Source organism: Lacerta agilis, chromosome 17, assembly GCF_009819535.1.
Source record: "Lacerta agilis isolate rLacAgi1 chromosome 17, rLacAgi1.pri, whole genome shotgun sequence".
In the NCBI taxonomy this organism is placed as follows: domain Eukaryota; kingdom Metazoa; phylum Chordata; class Lepidosauria; order Squamata; family Lacertidae; genus Lacerta; species Lacerta agilis.
In genome coordinates this window covers 11,071,823-11,088,564 of record NC_046328.1, presented here as the reverse complement: position 1 = coordinate 11,088,564, position 16,742 = coordinate 11,071,823, and the positions used below count along the sequence as shown (strand labels likewise).

The 16,742-nt window shown below is 46.2% G+C and overlaps 1 protein-coding gene across 13 annotated transcripts in view; it reads right to left on the bottom strand.

Annotated features, from left to right (window-relative positions):
- Positions 1–16,742, bottom strand: part of ARVCF (ARVCF delta catenin family member) — a 452,118-nt gene that overhangs the window by 72,123 nt on the left and 363,253 nt on the right. For all 13 annotated transcript variants that reach the window (XM_033135996.1, XM_033136004.1, XM_033135999.1 and 10 more), the window contains 2 exons: positions 4,776–4,893; positions 1,792–1,963 (listed from right to left, as the gene is read on the bottom strand). In XM_033135996.1, coding sequence (XP_032991887.1) covers positions 1,792–1,963; positions 4,776–4,893 — 290 coding nt within the window. The remainder of the gene's footprint in view (positions 1–1,791; positions 1,964–4,775; positions 4,894–16,742) is intronic.

Below are 16,742 nucleotides of genomic sequence, written 5' to 3'. Positions count from 1 at the left end.
GGTTCAGTGGTTTAGACCACAGTGCCACCCGCATTTGTGCATACCGGTGGGTGCATGTGAGGTGTGGGAGTAGAATAGGAAGAGTGGTAACGGAATGAGTCATAAGCACTGTACAATTTCAGTATATGTAAGGCAGAATTTGGGGGTGACACGTAGCGTTTCATGAGCCACAATGTGCTTTGCCAAGACGGAGGCTGAAGCAGGAAGGGATCCATGACTCTAAAGACGTTTCAAAATGCTCTGCTCTGTTTTCAGCTTTTAGGAATATATTGTTTCAATCACAGTTTTATTTAATATTGCGATGCATTGCATTCTATCCTAGTTTCTCAGTTCCGTTGTTGTGTATATTTTATTTTGCTATTCTGCAGCCTGCTTAATGGGACTGCCTAAAGTGTATATCAATAGATTAAATAAAGAAATCAAATCATAAACCTAGTGCTATATTGGATACAACTCTAGGCTCTGTGTGAGCTCCCAACTGCAACCTGCTGCTTCTGATCCTGGATTCCTGCCTTCAAATCTTTCCCACCTGCTTCCCTCTCACCCTTTAACACAACTGTGCTCAAACGTACGCACACACTCAGGGCCAATATACCCCCACACAACAGAAATAGAGTCAGTGGGTTAAAAGGCCCATGGATCAGAGACACAGAACAGCTGTTTACAAAGGCTCCGGGTGACGGAGGGATGGAAATACATGGGTGTTGCATACCAATGGATCTTTATTGTATAACATTCTTAACATTCGGTAGCCACCAGCACAGATTAGGTTAAAAGCTTGTGACGTACCAGAGACTGACCCTGATTTAGATGTGTTATGCAAACCACACCTCCTATTGTGTGTTTTCTCTTTCCTTTAATATGCTGGGCCAACCTGGTCAAACAGGTGTGCAGGGATTCCTGAGTGTTGGGTTACTGGTGCTCGCATGAGCCTCACCCTCCCCCCGCTCCCCACTCCCCAGCCTCTAGTTCATTATCTTCTATGCCATTATTCATTAAACCGCCCATATCATAATGCTGTTACACTAATCTATGGCCGGACGCACTCGGAATACAGGATACAGGTCTGGTCACCTTGCTTCCAAACGTTTACTGAAGGAGAGGTTCAGAAAAAGGGAAACCAAGATGATCAAGGGATTGGGGTGACTGACTCCCTTAGGAGGAAAGGTTATGATACCTGGGACTTTTTAGTTTAGAAATAAAAGGCAAGTAAGCCGGGGCATGATAGAGGTGAATAAGATTCACGGGTTGTCCCATAAAGCTGACTGTTGGAAGGCTCAGAAGAAAGAGACAAAAGTGCCTCTTCAAACAGGGCAGGGCAGGGCAGGGCAGGGCAGGGCAGGGCAGGGCAGGGCAGGGCAGGGCAGGACACACACACACACACACACACACACACACACACACACACACACACCAGGATCCAAGTGCAAAAGGCTGGCCCTTCGACAAGCTGGGTTGTATGATGTGAACACAAGCATTTTGCTGGTATCCACTGGTAGGTCAGGAGGCAGGGAGGCGAACAGTAGGTGGCGCCAGAGCCAATGAGAGGCTGAGCCAACCAATTCTAGTTTTTCACAAACACACACACAAACACATGGGCCACCTCCCTGCTGAGTTCTGAAAGAGCAACATTGCGAAGGAAGGAGGAGGAAGGAGATGACAAGTAAGTGCCACTCCTTGACCCATAAACAAGAAGGTGGGATTGGAGAAATCAAGAGAGGTTGGTGGGGATGTGCCCTGTTTGCCCCGATGGAGCAGCCTCCATTCCTTTAGGGCTGCAGCGACACACACCTTTGGCCTTCTTCCCTCCAAAGCAGCCCGCGTCGTCCTTCTTCTTCTTCTGAGTTCCTCCCAGGCCTCCAAGTTGATTTGCTTCTAGCTCCTGGAATTTGTCAGCTCCCGGGACTTCTTTGTGGACGTGGTAAGAGAGGTTCCTCATGATGCACACACAGTTCTCCACAGACTGAGGCAAGGCGGTTGCCCAAAAAAGGGAAAAGAAAAGAAGGGAAAGCCATCAGACTGGTAAGCAATTACCTTACACCACCAAAGAGGCGAAAAAAACCAAGCACACATAGGAAATTGCTTAAACCAGGTGAGACTATTTGCTCAGTATGGTGTACATCAGCCATCTTCCAACCTGGCGCCTTTCCAGAGGTTTTTGGACTACAATTCCCATCAACCACAGCAAATGTGGAAGGGGCTGATGGGAGTTGTAGTCCAAAACATCTAGAGGGCACCAGGTTGGAGAGGGCTGTGCCAGCATGACACAATCCGTGGCTCTCAGGGAGAAACGGAGCCATTCCTATCCTTAAATCTTTTTTTTTTTTTCCATTTTAGCAGAGATGCCGGAAAATGAACCCGGGACCTTCTGCGTGAAAAACAGCTTCTCTACAACTGAGTTCTGTTCCTTCCCCTAAGGAACAAAACCTCATCAAGGGAAGTCACTTGCAGATTTTTAAGCACTCCCCCCCTTTTTTTGCTGCAGCTCAGTGATGGAAAGCTTACATTTTATGCAAGAGGCCCCCTAGCTTCAGTCTGCAGCTAATGAGTCTCTCGGGAGGCAGAAAGGCCACTGCCTCAGACTCCAGAGCGGGGTCATTCATCAGGGGCTTGGCAGGAATCGAGGAAGAGCAAAAAGAGCATCAAAATCCCATAGGGTACCCCCCCCCCCGCACCCGGAAACGGGCTCCTCCACCCACCCACCCACCCCATGCAACCAAATCTCCGCTGAATGCCCTAGCTGGGAAAAAGAGAGACTCAGCATGTTATTTAGTCTTGTTCCTTCCGCACAGAGGCCAATGACCAACAGCAGCCAGCGGTTGGGGCTGTGGCAGAGCATCTGCTTCGCATGCAGATGGTCCCAGCTTTAGCCTGCATAGCTCCATCGGTTAGAGCATGGTGCTGATAATGCCAAGGTTGCAAGTTCGATCCCCGCGCGGGACAGCTGCATATTTCTGCATTGCAGGGGTGGGGTTGGGTCTCGTAGAATTCTATGGTTCTGTGATTCTAATCCCTAGCATTGCTAAGCAGGGCTGGGAAAAAACCTCTGTATGATGCTGCGGAGAGCTGTTGCCAGGGGTGAGGGGTGGGGTAGGGTAGGTGGGAGCAGTGCTGGATTTACGTATGTTAAACAAGCTATAGCTTAGGGCCCTACTCTCTTGGGGCTCCAAGAAAATTAAAAGGAAAAAAAACAACCTTGATGTACATTTCCAAAATAGAAGATAAAAAACAAATAAAATAAAACCTACATGCAGCAACAGTCTTTTGTGTTGTGTAGGCTCCTATGATGTAAATAATGAGCCCCACCTGCTCATCAAAATATCACTGGTTTGCTCATTTCTATATATAGGGTGCCTACATTCTGCATGGCTTTAGATACCTATTAGTTCCATAAATTACCATATAGCATATATTCAACACTAAAAACAGAGGCAATTTGCTGTTGACAAAGGACAGCTGGACATATAAAAGGCCCTATTACCTTCAGTAGCTTAGGGCCTCATCAAACCTAAATCCGGCCCTGGGTGGAAGCACCTCCCAAACTCCACTGTTTGGGAAGAAAATACATTTATGTCTGTCAATAACAGCAGTCCAGTATTCATTGGTGGTGGCTGGTGCCCATTGGGATGGGTGGGGTGGAAAGCAGGGAGCCCAACAGTAGATTGAGTCAGAACCAATGACAGGCAGAGCCAACTCTTTCTAGTTTTCATAGAATCATAGAACTGTAGAGTTGGAGGTGTCCCCGAGAGTCATCTAGTCTTGCAACACAGGAATCTCAACTGAAGCATCTGTGATGTCTCCCTGCTCCCCACTGCTGAGCTCTACAAGGGCAGCACAGAGACTAAGGAGGAGGAATCATAGAATCACAGAATTGTAGGGCTGGAAGGGACCCCAAGGGCTGTTTAGTCTATCCCCCTGCAATGCAGGAATCACAGCTCAACAATCCATGACAGGTGGCCCTCTAACCTCTGCTTAGACAACCCACCACCTTCCAAAATAGCCTGTTCCGCCATCAAACAGGCTCTTGACGTCAGAAATCTCTTCCTAATGTTTACTCAGAATCTCCTTTCTTGTGATTTGAATCCACTGGATTGGGTCCTACCCTACAGAGAAGCAGAGGGTAGAAGCAGGGGGAAACTGATTGCCAACACACACCCTGGACTGGTAGTAGTAGCAGTAGTAGTAATACCCCAGCCACTCTGGGCAGCTCCCAACAGAATATTAAAACACGATAAAACATCAAACATTTAAAATGTCCCTAAACAGGGCTGCCTTCAGATGTCTTCTAAAAGTCAGATAGCTGTTTGTTTCCTTGACATCTGATGGGAGGGAGTTTCACAGGGCAGGCGCCACCACCAAGAAGGCCCTCTGCCTGGTTCCCTGTAACCTCACTTCTCGCAGTGAGGGAACCTCCAGAAGGCCCTCGGAGCTGGACCCCCAGTGTCAGGGCTGAACGATGGAGGTGGAGACACTCTTTCAGTATGGAGGAAGCCAGTATGTGGGGGCTGGCTGCAGGCAGACCGAGCTAGGTGGGTCAGTGCCCCGATTCCTCCTAATGGACCAGCTTGCACTCAAGATATATGCTTTCCTCTAGCAGGCCTGGCTGCCTTTTAAGCATCTGTGAACCCAAGCATCTTTCGAGCCAGCAGATGTTCCCAGCTAGACTTCGCCCCCTCACTTTCAACACATCCCGTACTTCCCCCACATCAAGAAACCCACATTTGCTTAAGCCACAGTGAGTGTCTATTCACACCAGCACCAGAGAGCATAATCACCTTGTTATCCGTGTCTTTCTTGCCCACCGCAGACTGCAGGGCATGAAGGAGGGCGTCTACCAAGCCGTCGCATTCCCGCAGCCTCCTGCGCGCTTCCGCTCCATCCGAACTGACATTCCTGCAAATGAGAGGTAGGCAAACGTTACAAGCCATAATACCCACGTAGCAGAATTAAGCCAAGCCCCCACACCCTCCTGCGTCAATTACAGACATTAAGAACCTAATGATCTTGAATTAACCAAGACGCACACAAAAGATCATCTTGCGAACCGACAGGGAACCACAGCTTCTGTACTGCATGATAAGCAGAGCCTCAGCTTGCAGCTCTGGCCTGCACCCAGGAGCTCTTGGCAGGGCTGGCCCACCCGTGAGACAAGGTGAGGAAACTGCCTTGGGCAGCAGAAACCGCAGGGGTAGCAGATCCGGCCTCCCGGTGTAGATCTTCACTCCCTCCTTCTCCCTGATGTGTATCTTTATCCACCCCACCCCACCCTTCTCAAGAAAACCCAAGAGAAAATCTTGAACTGAATTCAGTGGTGGTTCGGTAAAAGTGACTTGCTGACTTGAGCAAGCTAAATCTAAGAGTAACCCCAGGAAGCTTTCGGGTTTGTTTTCATTTCGGCTGCATTTTAAATGGGAGTATATTTTTAATCCATGTTTTATGTCTCTGCCAACAAGCGTTTTCTTGTATTTGCAATGGCCTGTGGCTGAAAGGCATGAATATTTATTGGATTAGACGCAGCTTCCCATGCTCTCATCCTGTAAAATTCCAGAGTTCCCCGAAATAAGTGTAATAGCAGAAGTATTTAACAGGGTGTTGTTGCAATGTTAAATGCAAGAGACCCTCTATATATTGGCACAGCCTTCCCTAGCCAGGTGACCTTCAGGTGGGTTGGAATACAATGCCTATCAGCCTGAGGCACCAACGCTTTGCTAGCTGCTGTAGATGGAAGTTGTAGTCCAAACTGTCTGGATGGCACCAGGTTGGGAACGAATACATTAGCAGATGACCTTTCCCCCCCAAAAGAAATAGCCATCTTGTTTTACTCGTTTCGAAAAGGAATCTGTAGTTTGGATTATAAAACATAGCCTGAAATAGATGGTGGAAATCTATCATCAGTAATACAGAATACGGAATAAAACAGAAATCCACCACATAGTTAAGCACACTTATGTACCATTCAGGCTATGGTTTATAATCCAAATATACTCTGAAATAGATGGTGGAAATCAGTCATCAGTAATACAGTATACAGAATAAAACAGAAATCCACCACATAGTAAAGCACACTTATGTACCATTGAGTCTAATGCGAAATTGAAAGTGGTGCATTCCACCATTCCCGTTAGACCAGGCATAGGCAAACTCTCTCCTCCAGATGTTTTGGGACTACAACCCCCATCATCCCTAGCTAACAAGACCAGTGGTCAAGGATGATGGGAATTGTAGTCCAAAACATCTGGAGGGCCAGAGTTTGCCTACGCCTGGTCTAATGGGAATGGTGGAATGCACCACATTCAATTTCACATTTTTCCACAGTAGAGGAGGAGGAGGAGAATAAGACACCATACAGTGTGTGTTTTCTAGAAACAATTGGATGGCCCTTGATCTAAACTGCACGGTGAAGCCGGCAGCCAATGTTAAGTTTTAGGCAGCCTAACCCAATGGTAAGAAGCATTTGGTTTGTAGGATTTTGAGTGCCCACAACCTTTAAAGCTGCTAGTCCTCGTGGTTGTAAAAATACATTTGAGACTGAGAATGCAAAAGCAGTAAAAGGGAGACGAGGGAGCTGGCGAAGGGAATGGAGGAACAATGAGTGGAAGTGATGTAATTCCTGGGTCAACGGAGCCGGCGGTCCAGCCCATCCTCTTTCTATTTGGCCAGATATCATCTCCACACACCAGCTGATTCTCTGGAACGATATTTGATACAGATACGTCGTGGCTGGCTTAACAACAGGTTGTGTGCTGTTCTGCCTGGAACCTGCATCCTGACAGGTAGTTCACTCTGCTTCCGTCTTGCACGTCAAGGCACCGAGCCCCCCCCCCCTATTTCTTGAATAATAAGACACATGGAAACCAGTATTTTAGGTTAATGGGATAATTAAGGCGACCACTTCATTGGTTACAGAATGTGAGTGGTATTGGCTTAGGCCAGGGGTCAGCAACCTTTTTCAGCTGTGGGCCGGTCCACCGTCCCTCAGACCATGTGGTGGGCCGGACTATATTTTGAAAATAATAATAATGAACGGATTCCTATGCCCCACAAATAACCCAGAGATGCATTTTAAATAAAAGGACACATTCTACTCATGTAAAAACACCAGGCAGGCCCCACAAATAACCCAGAAGTGCATTTTAAATAAAAGGACACATTCTACTCATGTAAAAACACGCTGATTCCCGGACCGTCCGCAAGCCGGATAGAGAAGGCGATTGGGCCGCATCCAGCCCCCCGGGCCTTAGGTTGCCTACCCCTGGCTTAGGCACTGGAACTGAACCGACTATACAGTGGTGCCCCGCAAGACGAAATTAATTCGTTCTGCGAGTGCTGTCGTATAGCGAAAATTTCGTCTTGCGAAGCACCAACGGGGGAAGAGCAGTTTGACGAAAAAAAGAAAAAAAAAATCGGCATTTTTTTCGTCTTGCGAGGCAAGCCCATAGGAAAATTCGTCTTGCGAGGCAGCCTTCCGCTAGCGAATGCCTTTCGTCTAGCGAGTTTTTCGGCTAGCGAGGCATTCGTCTAGCGGGGCACCACTGTATCTGACTCCTGTCCGCCATGCAGGTAGTCCAGTATGGGTCAACCACCAGTAGGGGAGCCCTGTTGATGTACATCAACTGACAGCTCCCCCAGGGTCCCCGATGGGGTCGTGGCATGGCCCTAGCCCATCCCCGGACTTCGGACGAGATCCACACCCCCGGATCCCTTTAACGGAATGCCCTTAAAGAGGAGGGGCAGGTGATGGCCACAACCTCCCCTCCCATAAACCAGGTTTTACCAACGCCTAACCGGCAAACCTTACAAAGTTGTGACAATTGCTACCAGGCAGGTGAAAACCACATGGCTGGTGCCAATTTGCCAAGTGGAAAAATTCCTACCAGGCCTCCTCAACAGGAGACCAACCGTAGTCCTCAGCAAGGCCAAGATGGCAAACGCATGAAAATAGGGTGGGAGGGGAGGAGATCCAATGAAGCGGAAGCAAGAAGGGAGGACCCCCAGCCGCGTGGCTGTTTAAATTCCGCAAGCCATGCTGCCCGGTCGACCAGATTGGTCGTCCAGAGGCGTGACGCGGCTGGGACTCCCTGCGATGCGGGCGGCATTGCCACACCCCCTGCTGAACGTGGGGAGAGCACATGACCTGCCTGCAAACACCGCCCCCCTGGGAAGTGGAGCGGCCTTCTCGGAAGCTAACTGCACATCAGCACCTGTGCAACTTTAAGGTTCTGCCAACTTGTTTGAGAAAGATGGGGCGGTGTGGCGTGGTGTGTGTGTGTGTGTGTGTGATGAGCCTTGTTTCCATTTATTTTTAACACATCTTCAGGGAGCTCCCTAGTTCCTGTGCCAAACAACACAGAGACCGATATGGAAATGTCTTCTGGATATGTAGATCAAAGGAAATAAACCGCAGCGCTGCTTTATATTTCCCTTTAATCTTCCGGCACGGCGTGCAGAAAGTCACACTGTGCCGCACAAGGGCCTTAGCGAGCGCTGGAAGATTCCTGAAAAGATCAGGAGGGACATGCTGTTACATCTAGGGCAGGGGTATGTGCAGACTTCACGCTTGCAGGCTCACTCTTGGAGTGCCAGTCCTCCAAAACAGAACCACAAGATGGAGATATCAGCCGCAGAGCAGCCATATCCCAGGGCCATCCTCTTCCTTAGTTCCGACAAGTGAAATCCAAAGTTTGCTTGGAGCAAACTCCACACAACTGATCCAGACTCACTTAGTGTTGGTGGACTACAAATCCCATCATCCCTGGCCATGCAGACTGGGGCTGGCTAGCCCTGCTCTAGCTTATTCCCACATTTCCCGGGAGCGAATGCTACAGTTTAAGTACGCACCGCATAAAGACGTACTTCCTTCAATGTTCAATTTCAGTGGACGATCCTGAGCTCTAAACCAGGCACAGGCAAACTCCGGCCCTCCAGATGTTTGGGACTACAATTCCCATCATCCCTGACCACTGGTCCTGTTAGCTAGGGATGATGGGAATTGTAGTCCCAAAACATCTGGAGGGCCGGAGTTTGCCTATGCGAGAGGGAGCAAAAGCCTTTCCTAGCCACACATCCATTCACTGTACACACACCTCACCCATTTCAAAACTAGAAACACAGCCTTCCAACAACCAACACTCTCTTTGCAGGGGGAACACATGAGCAGTCTTTTGTCCAAGTCCTTCACGCCAACCAAGACAGTCCAACTTACAACAACGTTAACAGTGCACAGATTCCTGGCGAATAAAGGGTGTCGGGACACAATGGTTGATTCATCTCTCCAATGCAGTCTCAGCTAACCATTTCTAATCAAGCGGAGTGCCTTTAAAATAAAATAAAAAAATCTATGTACTATCCAACATGGCACTCTCCATTATGTTGTCAGATTCCAACTCCCATCAGCCCCAGCCAACATGGCCCATGGTCAGGGATGATGGGAGTTGTAGTCCAACAACTTTTGAAGGAAACTTTGCTGGCTACCTGTGTGCTACACTAAAATAGGGAACCAGGCCAGGCAACCAATTTTTAAAAGCTGAGCCCTTTATGAAATGGAAATTAGGGACCCGAATACTCTTGATGACGCCTTGCAGCTATTGCAGTAATAACAGTCGGAGCTCCACCTTCAAGTACGTTTTAGTAAAAATAGAAGAGGGTTTTTTGTTTCTTTTTAGTTAAAGCTCAGAGGGCGACACCACTGCAATGAAAATGAACCACCTGGAGCAACATGTAATTTTTTTATTAAAAATAAAAAAAATAAAACCCCTTTTTATTATACATTTTAATTCTCTTTCATTCTGAAGCGCCCTTCATTTAAGGGAAACTGGACAGAATTTTAATGAAGAAATGATCAGATTATTTCCCACAGACAATTCCCGCCTCGCCAATTTCCTGCCACCTATTCCGAACAGAATTTTAAGTGGCTCTTTTAGTGCAACTACACTTCTAATAGTGTCCATTTTGCAGATATATTAACGGTCCGAGAACGCAAAGATGACGCTGTTCTTTTTTATTTTCTTACATTAGTAAGCATTAGCATGAATGTACTTTCTGATTGGGTGACAAGGAAGAACACAGAGATCAGACTAGCAAAATTTGGCAATGAAGCACCGCTTACATCTTATGCTGGACACAAATGGACTTTGCCCAGAGTTGGAGTAGATGGTGCAAGCAGTAATCTAAGTTGATTCATTTTGTTCGGGGATGAAGAAAGTTGTAGGGCATGGGACTTTTCAGTTTAGAGAACAGGCGAACATGAGACAACATGCTACTGGAAGGAATTTTTTAATTTGGTTTTGACCATGAGACAACATTATTTGTTATTGTTTAGTCATTTAGTCGTGTCCGACTCTTTGTGACCCCATGGACCAGAGACTCTTGTCTTCCACTGCCTCCCACAGTTTGGTCAAACTCATGGTAGTAGCTTTGAGAACACTGTCCAACCATCTCATCCTCTGTCGTCCCCTTCTCCTTGTGCCCTCCATCTTTCCCAACATTAGGGTCTTTTCCAGGGAGTCTTCTCTTCTCATGAGGTGGCCAAAGTATTGGAACCTCAGCTTCAGGATCTGTCCTTCCAGTGAGCACTCAGGGCTGATTTCCTTAAGAATGGATGGATTTGATCTTTTTGCAGTCCATGGGACTCTCAAGAGTCTCCTCCAGCACCATAATTCAAAAGCATCAATTCTTTGCCAATCAGTCTTCTTTATGGTCCAGCTCTCACTTCCATACATCACTACTGGGAAAACCATAGCTTTAACTTATATGGACCTTTGTCAGCAAGGTGATGTCTCTGCTTTTTAAGATGCTGTCTAGGTTTGTCATAGCTTTTCTCCCAAGAAGCAGGCGTCTTTTAATTTCATGACTGCTGTCACCATCTGCAGTGATCATGGAAACCAAGAAAGTAAAACCTCTCACTGTCTCCATTTCTTCCCCTTCTATTTGCCAGGAGGTGATGGTACCAGTGGCCATGATCTTAGTTTTTTTGATGTTGAGCTTCAGACCATATTTTGCGCTCTCCTCTTTCACCCTCATTAAGAGGTTCTTTAATTCCTCCTCACTTTCTGCCATCAAAGTTGTGTCATCTGCATATCTGAGGTTGTTGATATTTCTTCCGGCAATCTTAATTCCGTCTTGGGATTCATCCAGTCCAGCCTTCCGCATGATGAATTCTGCATATAAGTTAAATAAGCTGGGAGACAATATACAGCCTTGTCGTACTCCTTTCCCAATTTTGAACCAATCAGTTATTCCATATCCAGTTCTAACTGTAGCTTCTTGTCCCACATAGAGATTTCTCAGGAGACAGATGAGGTGATCAGGCACTCCCATTTCTTTAAGAACTTGCCATAGTTTGCTGTGGTCGACACAGTCAAAGGCTTTTGCGTAGTCAATAAAGCAGAAGTAGATGTTTTTCTGGAAGTCTCTAGCTTTCTCCATAATCCAGCGCATGTTCGCAATTTGGTCTCTGGTTCCTCTGCCCCTTCGAAATCCAGCTTGCACTTCTGGGAGTTCTCGGTCCACATATAGGTTAAGCCTGCCTTGTAGAATTTTAAGCATAACTTTGATAGCGTGTGAAATGAGCGCAATTGTGACAGAACTGTATAAAATTATGCATGGCAAAGTAAGAGTGGATAGATAAAAGCTTCTCTCCCTCTCTCATAACATTAGAACCCATGGACATCCAATGAATATGAACATTGGGAGATTCAGGACCAATAAAAGAAAGAACTTGTTCATGCAGCACATAGTTAAGCTATGGAACTCTCTGCCACAAGAGGCAGTGATGGTCACTTACTGGGGTGTCTTTAAAATAGGATTGGGCAAATTCATGGAACAGAAGGAGACCATAGGAGAGGAGTGTGGTCTTGTGTTCAGGTCCTGCTTGCACGTTTCCTTCTGGTTTGCCATTGCCCCAATTCCAACAGGCTTTTGTTGTGTTCTTACGGGGGGAGGTATTAGATCCAGTTTGCATTTTAAGTCGAATCCACCTCATTTACGCTTTCTGAAATGATACGTGAACCAAAAGACAGCCGTCGTTCCAAAATTCACACGTCTAAGAATTTCACAGTGGAGTTCTCCAGCCACGTCCCGTGTACAAAGGTGAGTATAACCAGGGTAATACTTGCATGCATGTGAAAAATAACATGCAAGAAAGCACCGTACTAGAAAGCATGGCTTTCAAAAATACATACACCAGGAGAACTTTGCGCCAAAGCACCAGCGAATTTTCGCATGTTTTCAATAAATAAATAAATTGCAAGCTGATGTGAAAATGTAGAGAGCAGAAGCTAAGATGGGAAAAATTAGAAACTGCAATTGAGAGACCTGAGCATCCCTAGACTCAAAATATGGTACATATGGTAAATGGCCTCGGTCTTGTATACCTGAAGGAGCCTCTCCACCCCCATCGTTCAGCCTGGACACTGAGATCCAGCGCTGAGGGCCTTCTGGTGGTTCCCTCACTGCGAGAATCAAAGCTACAGGAAAGAGGGCCTTCTCGGTAGTGGCGCCCACCCTGTGGAACGCCCTCCCATCAGAGGTCAAAGAGATAAACAACTACCTGACATTTAGAAAATACCTGAAGGCAGCCCTGTTTAGGGAAGTTTTTAATCTGTGATATTTTAATGTATTTTAGTATTTGTTGGAAGCCACCCAGAGTTGCTGGGGAGACCCAGCCAGATGGGCGGGGTACAAATAATAAATTTATTATTATTATTATTATTATTATTATTATTATTATTATTATTATTACAACTTGCTGATAGCATCTCACTTACCCAGTTTTGGGAAGGCAGCATGAGGGCTGGGGGAGGGGGCATCACATTTTGGCTTTGCTCCCCAGCCTGCTCACCAAGGCAGTGTGCATGTTGTGGGTTCTCAGTCAAAGTATTTGCATGGCCCATTTTGTGTGAAAATCTGGCCTGCCCTGTGCTATAGCACCTCCGTGTAGAAGAGAATTCTTCAGTTTAGGAGCTGCCACAGATAAGGTCCGGGGCCACTGTTCATCACACTTCTGAGGGTGGTGGAACTACCAACAGGGCCCCCTCTGTAGCTCTGAACACCCAAGAAGGTCGGTCAAGATTGTATAAGAACTAGCTATTCTTACACACACACACACACTTGCTTATCCAAATTGCATCTTGTGCTAGTTGAATTTGATTTCACGTAAACTGTGGAATAAGTAAAACCAGATCCATTGTGAGATTAAATGTTCTCTAAAGGATTTTTGAGGTTATATTTTTTCGAAGGGGGATTATGATCAGTTTACTAACACAGCTGCTTCAGAGGATAGGCCACCACAAAGTAAATGGATACGTCACTCGGAATGTAGGAAAGAGCCTTTTGCACCATGTCAGAAGCGGAGGACAGTGGCGTGGTGTGGCGAGAAAAAGCTCCAAAGCTCAGGAGGTGATATTTGGTACAGTAGCAGTACACAAGTATGTCCCAGTTTTCAAATGCACCACTCCAAAGTCTCAGCCCAACACTATGGGCTTATTCAGACGTTACACTCAACAGAGCATCTCAAAAAACATGTTTGTGTGAAAGCGTGTACACTTGTTGATTTGCACAGCTCAGCTATGGTGCACATCCTCGCAGAACGCTACACACGAGCAATTGTATGAGTGCACAGCTGTACTGTTTGTTTACACAGGTATACAAAATTGCACACTCATTTTGAAGGCAAACGCACCACCGTCGCTGCGGAACATTTCAAGAGTGGAAGAATGACCTCCATTCACCCCTCGAGTTCCAACCACCTTGCCAACCTGGAGGCAGAAATGATGTGAAGGGGATTTGTCTGGCTGTTGAAATCTCTGCTTTCCTTAGGAAAACAAAACGGAGGAGCCATGAGTAAATGTTAAAAGAAAAGTAAATTCCGATCGTTGGAGAAACCCATCCGACGGGGAATGTGTTCTGTTAGCATTGTGGGGAGGGAGAGTGGTGGAAGAGATGTTAGGAATCTCTTCTTGATTTCACGTACGGAGGCAAAGGCATCCGGAGAGGCGTTCGGGACCAACCATCAACCATAAGTAATACTTACAGAAGGGCCATACGTAGCTCAGCGGTAGAGCATCTAAGGTCCTGAGTTCAATCCCTAGCATCTCCAGGTAGGGCTGCAGCATACTACTAGGGGGCAACAGAGCTGGGACACTATTAAGGAGAGCAGGACAAGACGTCGTAAGCACTCCCACCTGGTCCAGGTTTGGAGGGAGTTTGTGGAAAGATGCTATGAGTACCGCATCTGCCTCAGTGAGTAAGCCACCTTTTCATCACAGCTGCCATTGCTGCCCCTTGGCTTGCTCCAGCAAGCTAGGAACTTACTAAGTTTACTTACACCGATTCATCCAGCTCACCATTGTCTACACCAGGGATTCTGACCAGGTGACAGGAGTCCAGTCCCTGGCTTGATAACACAGTGAGCGTAGTTAATTAAAAAAAGGATGCTTTATTGTCAAAACAGATAACTCCAGGCAGCTTTAGCACAGCCTCCACCATCATCAGTCAAGATGACCCTTCTGAAGACTGCTTTCGGCGTGACCAGAAGCAACTGAACTTTCGCTTCATATGTCTTTTGTTTTGCTTCCTGTCTTGCAGCCCGCTCATTCGCCAAGACCTTGGACTGAGTGGGTCAGCCCCCGCCTCTTCCGCATTCTCTGAAAGGCTGTCTCTTAACTCTTTCCCGCCTGTTTGTGCTTCCAGTGAGCTTTTATGCCTGCTCTCAGCCATTCCCTTATCAACCGGTATTCCAAGGGGTGGGGGAGTTGGCACTAGCTGATGCTGATCCGGCATGGCAGTTAACCCTCTCTGTTCCTGGCTGCTTTCTTCAGTTGGCTGCAACTCTTCCCTGGGAGCTGGTTCATAGCCATCTGTCAGGAATGCTTTGATGGTGTTTCCTGCTTGGCAGGGGGTTGGACTGGATGGCCCTTGTGGTCTCTTCCAACTCTATGATTCTATGATTCTATGTATGCGACAATAGCCGTGCGGATGTTACTAGCCCAGAGATGGAAAGAAGACAAAGTCCTTACCAAAGAGGAATGGCAAATTAAGCTGCTGGGACTATGCCAAAATGGCAAAACTAACTGGAAAACTCAGGAACCAAGAAGACCAAAACTTCAACAAAGAATGGGGAAAAATTATAAATTATCTAGGACACCACAGTAAACAGATGAAAACACTAGCAGGATTTCAATAACACTTGCAACGTAGCAAAATTTATGGACAATATGGAGAGATATAAAATATGGACGATGAAATAATATGCAGTTGAAAATGTTGACAATAATAGGACCCATGGAGGGGGTGGTGGGAAGTTTGGAGATTCAGATAAATCTCTAAATATGGATGTATATTTGGTATTGTTATAAAATCAAATAAAAATTATTTCGGGGGAAAGGGAGATACCAAGAATTGAACCTGGAACCTTCTGCATGCACAGAAAAAGCTCTGTTACTGAGCTATGGCCCTTCCGCTTTGATCCAGACGAGTCCTTAGATGAGCCTAATTAATTGGGCCCATCACCATCATTAAAAAATCTATTGCTATGGACTCCTTTCATTTGACTGCGGAAAACACAGTGAGTTGTTGAGTGTCCTCTGCAAAGAAGATTCTCAGTATGCTTATATTAACTCTACCTCCTGCCCTGGTGCATTTGCTAAAATTCTCAGCTGCAGCCCTGCAGTCTCTTCTTATTAAAGTTCCCGACTTGAAGCCTGCCCAAGGTGACCCATAAACATTAAAGAACATCACCAGGCATGTTCTGAATTTTATTTGGGGCATTTCCATGATGTGGCAAAAGAACCCCCCGATGTTGAGTGCCACCATCTGCACATTAACTCGATTTAAACGAAAAAGCCTTCTCCCCACCCCCTCCCCTTAATGCTAGCGGAGAGGGAGAAGGAAGGCATTTTCGCTGAATAGCAAAGCAGTCTGAATTCTGACACAGAGAAAGCAGATAGAATAATAGCAGGCAGGGGAACAAGAAGGTATCTGGGCAATAGGGGAAAAGGAGCCTGGAACAAAGTGGAATGCGAGCGCAGGAGGTTTGATGAGAAGGCAGTTAATAAGCAATCAATCGATAGATAAAGTTAAGAAAGAATGGGAATGTTTTAAAAATTACTTGAATAATTATGGTTCCAATAATAACACTTGGCTGCGTGTAGACTAATTTCGCAGACAAGAGGTATCACAAGATGGAGACAAATAACTAAATACAGATCAAAAACAGAAATGGCTGAATTGAAACCGCAAGGAGTAGACGGAAGTCAACAAACCAACAAATTAAAAAATGGGATTCAATTCAGCACCAGGGACTTTGTGAGCAGAATAACCTGGTACCAGTTTGAATTAACCAAATACTGCTTTTTGTCTGATAGGTAGTTTTAGTTTCGTTAATTTTTCGGTTTTGTCGTCGTGCATTTTTCTTTTTCTTTTCTCTCTATCTCTTTAATTCTTTTATATAATACACATTTATTCTAGATCTCTTGACAATTTGATTATGTACCATGTTTTCCCCAAAATAAGACACTGTCTTTTAATTTTTTTCCCTCAGGAAAACACACTATGGCTTATTTTCGGGGGATGTCTTATTTTAACCGCTCCGCGTCGGTACGCTGCATAACCATGCCTATCCAGGCCGTCTTAAGGGAGGCGCCGCGTCACTATGGCTAATTTTCGGGGTATGTCTTATTTTCGGGAAAACATGGTATATTGTAATAACTATTTTAAGTCTAGAAAAATCTAATGTAAGTGTCAGG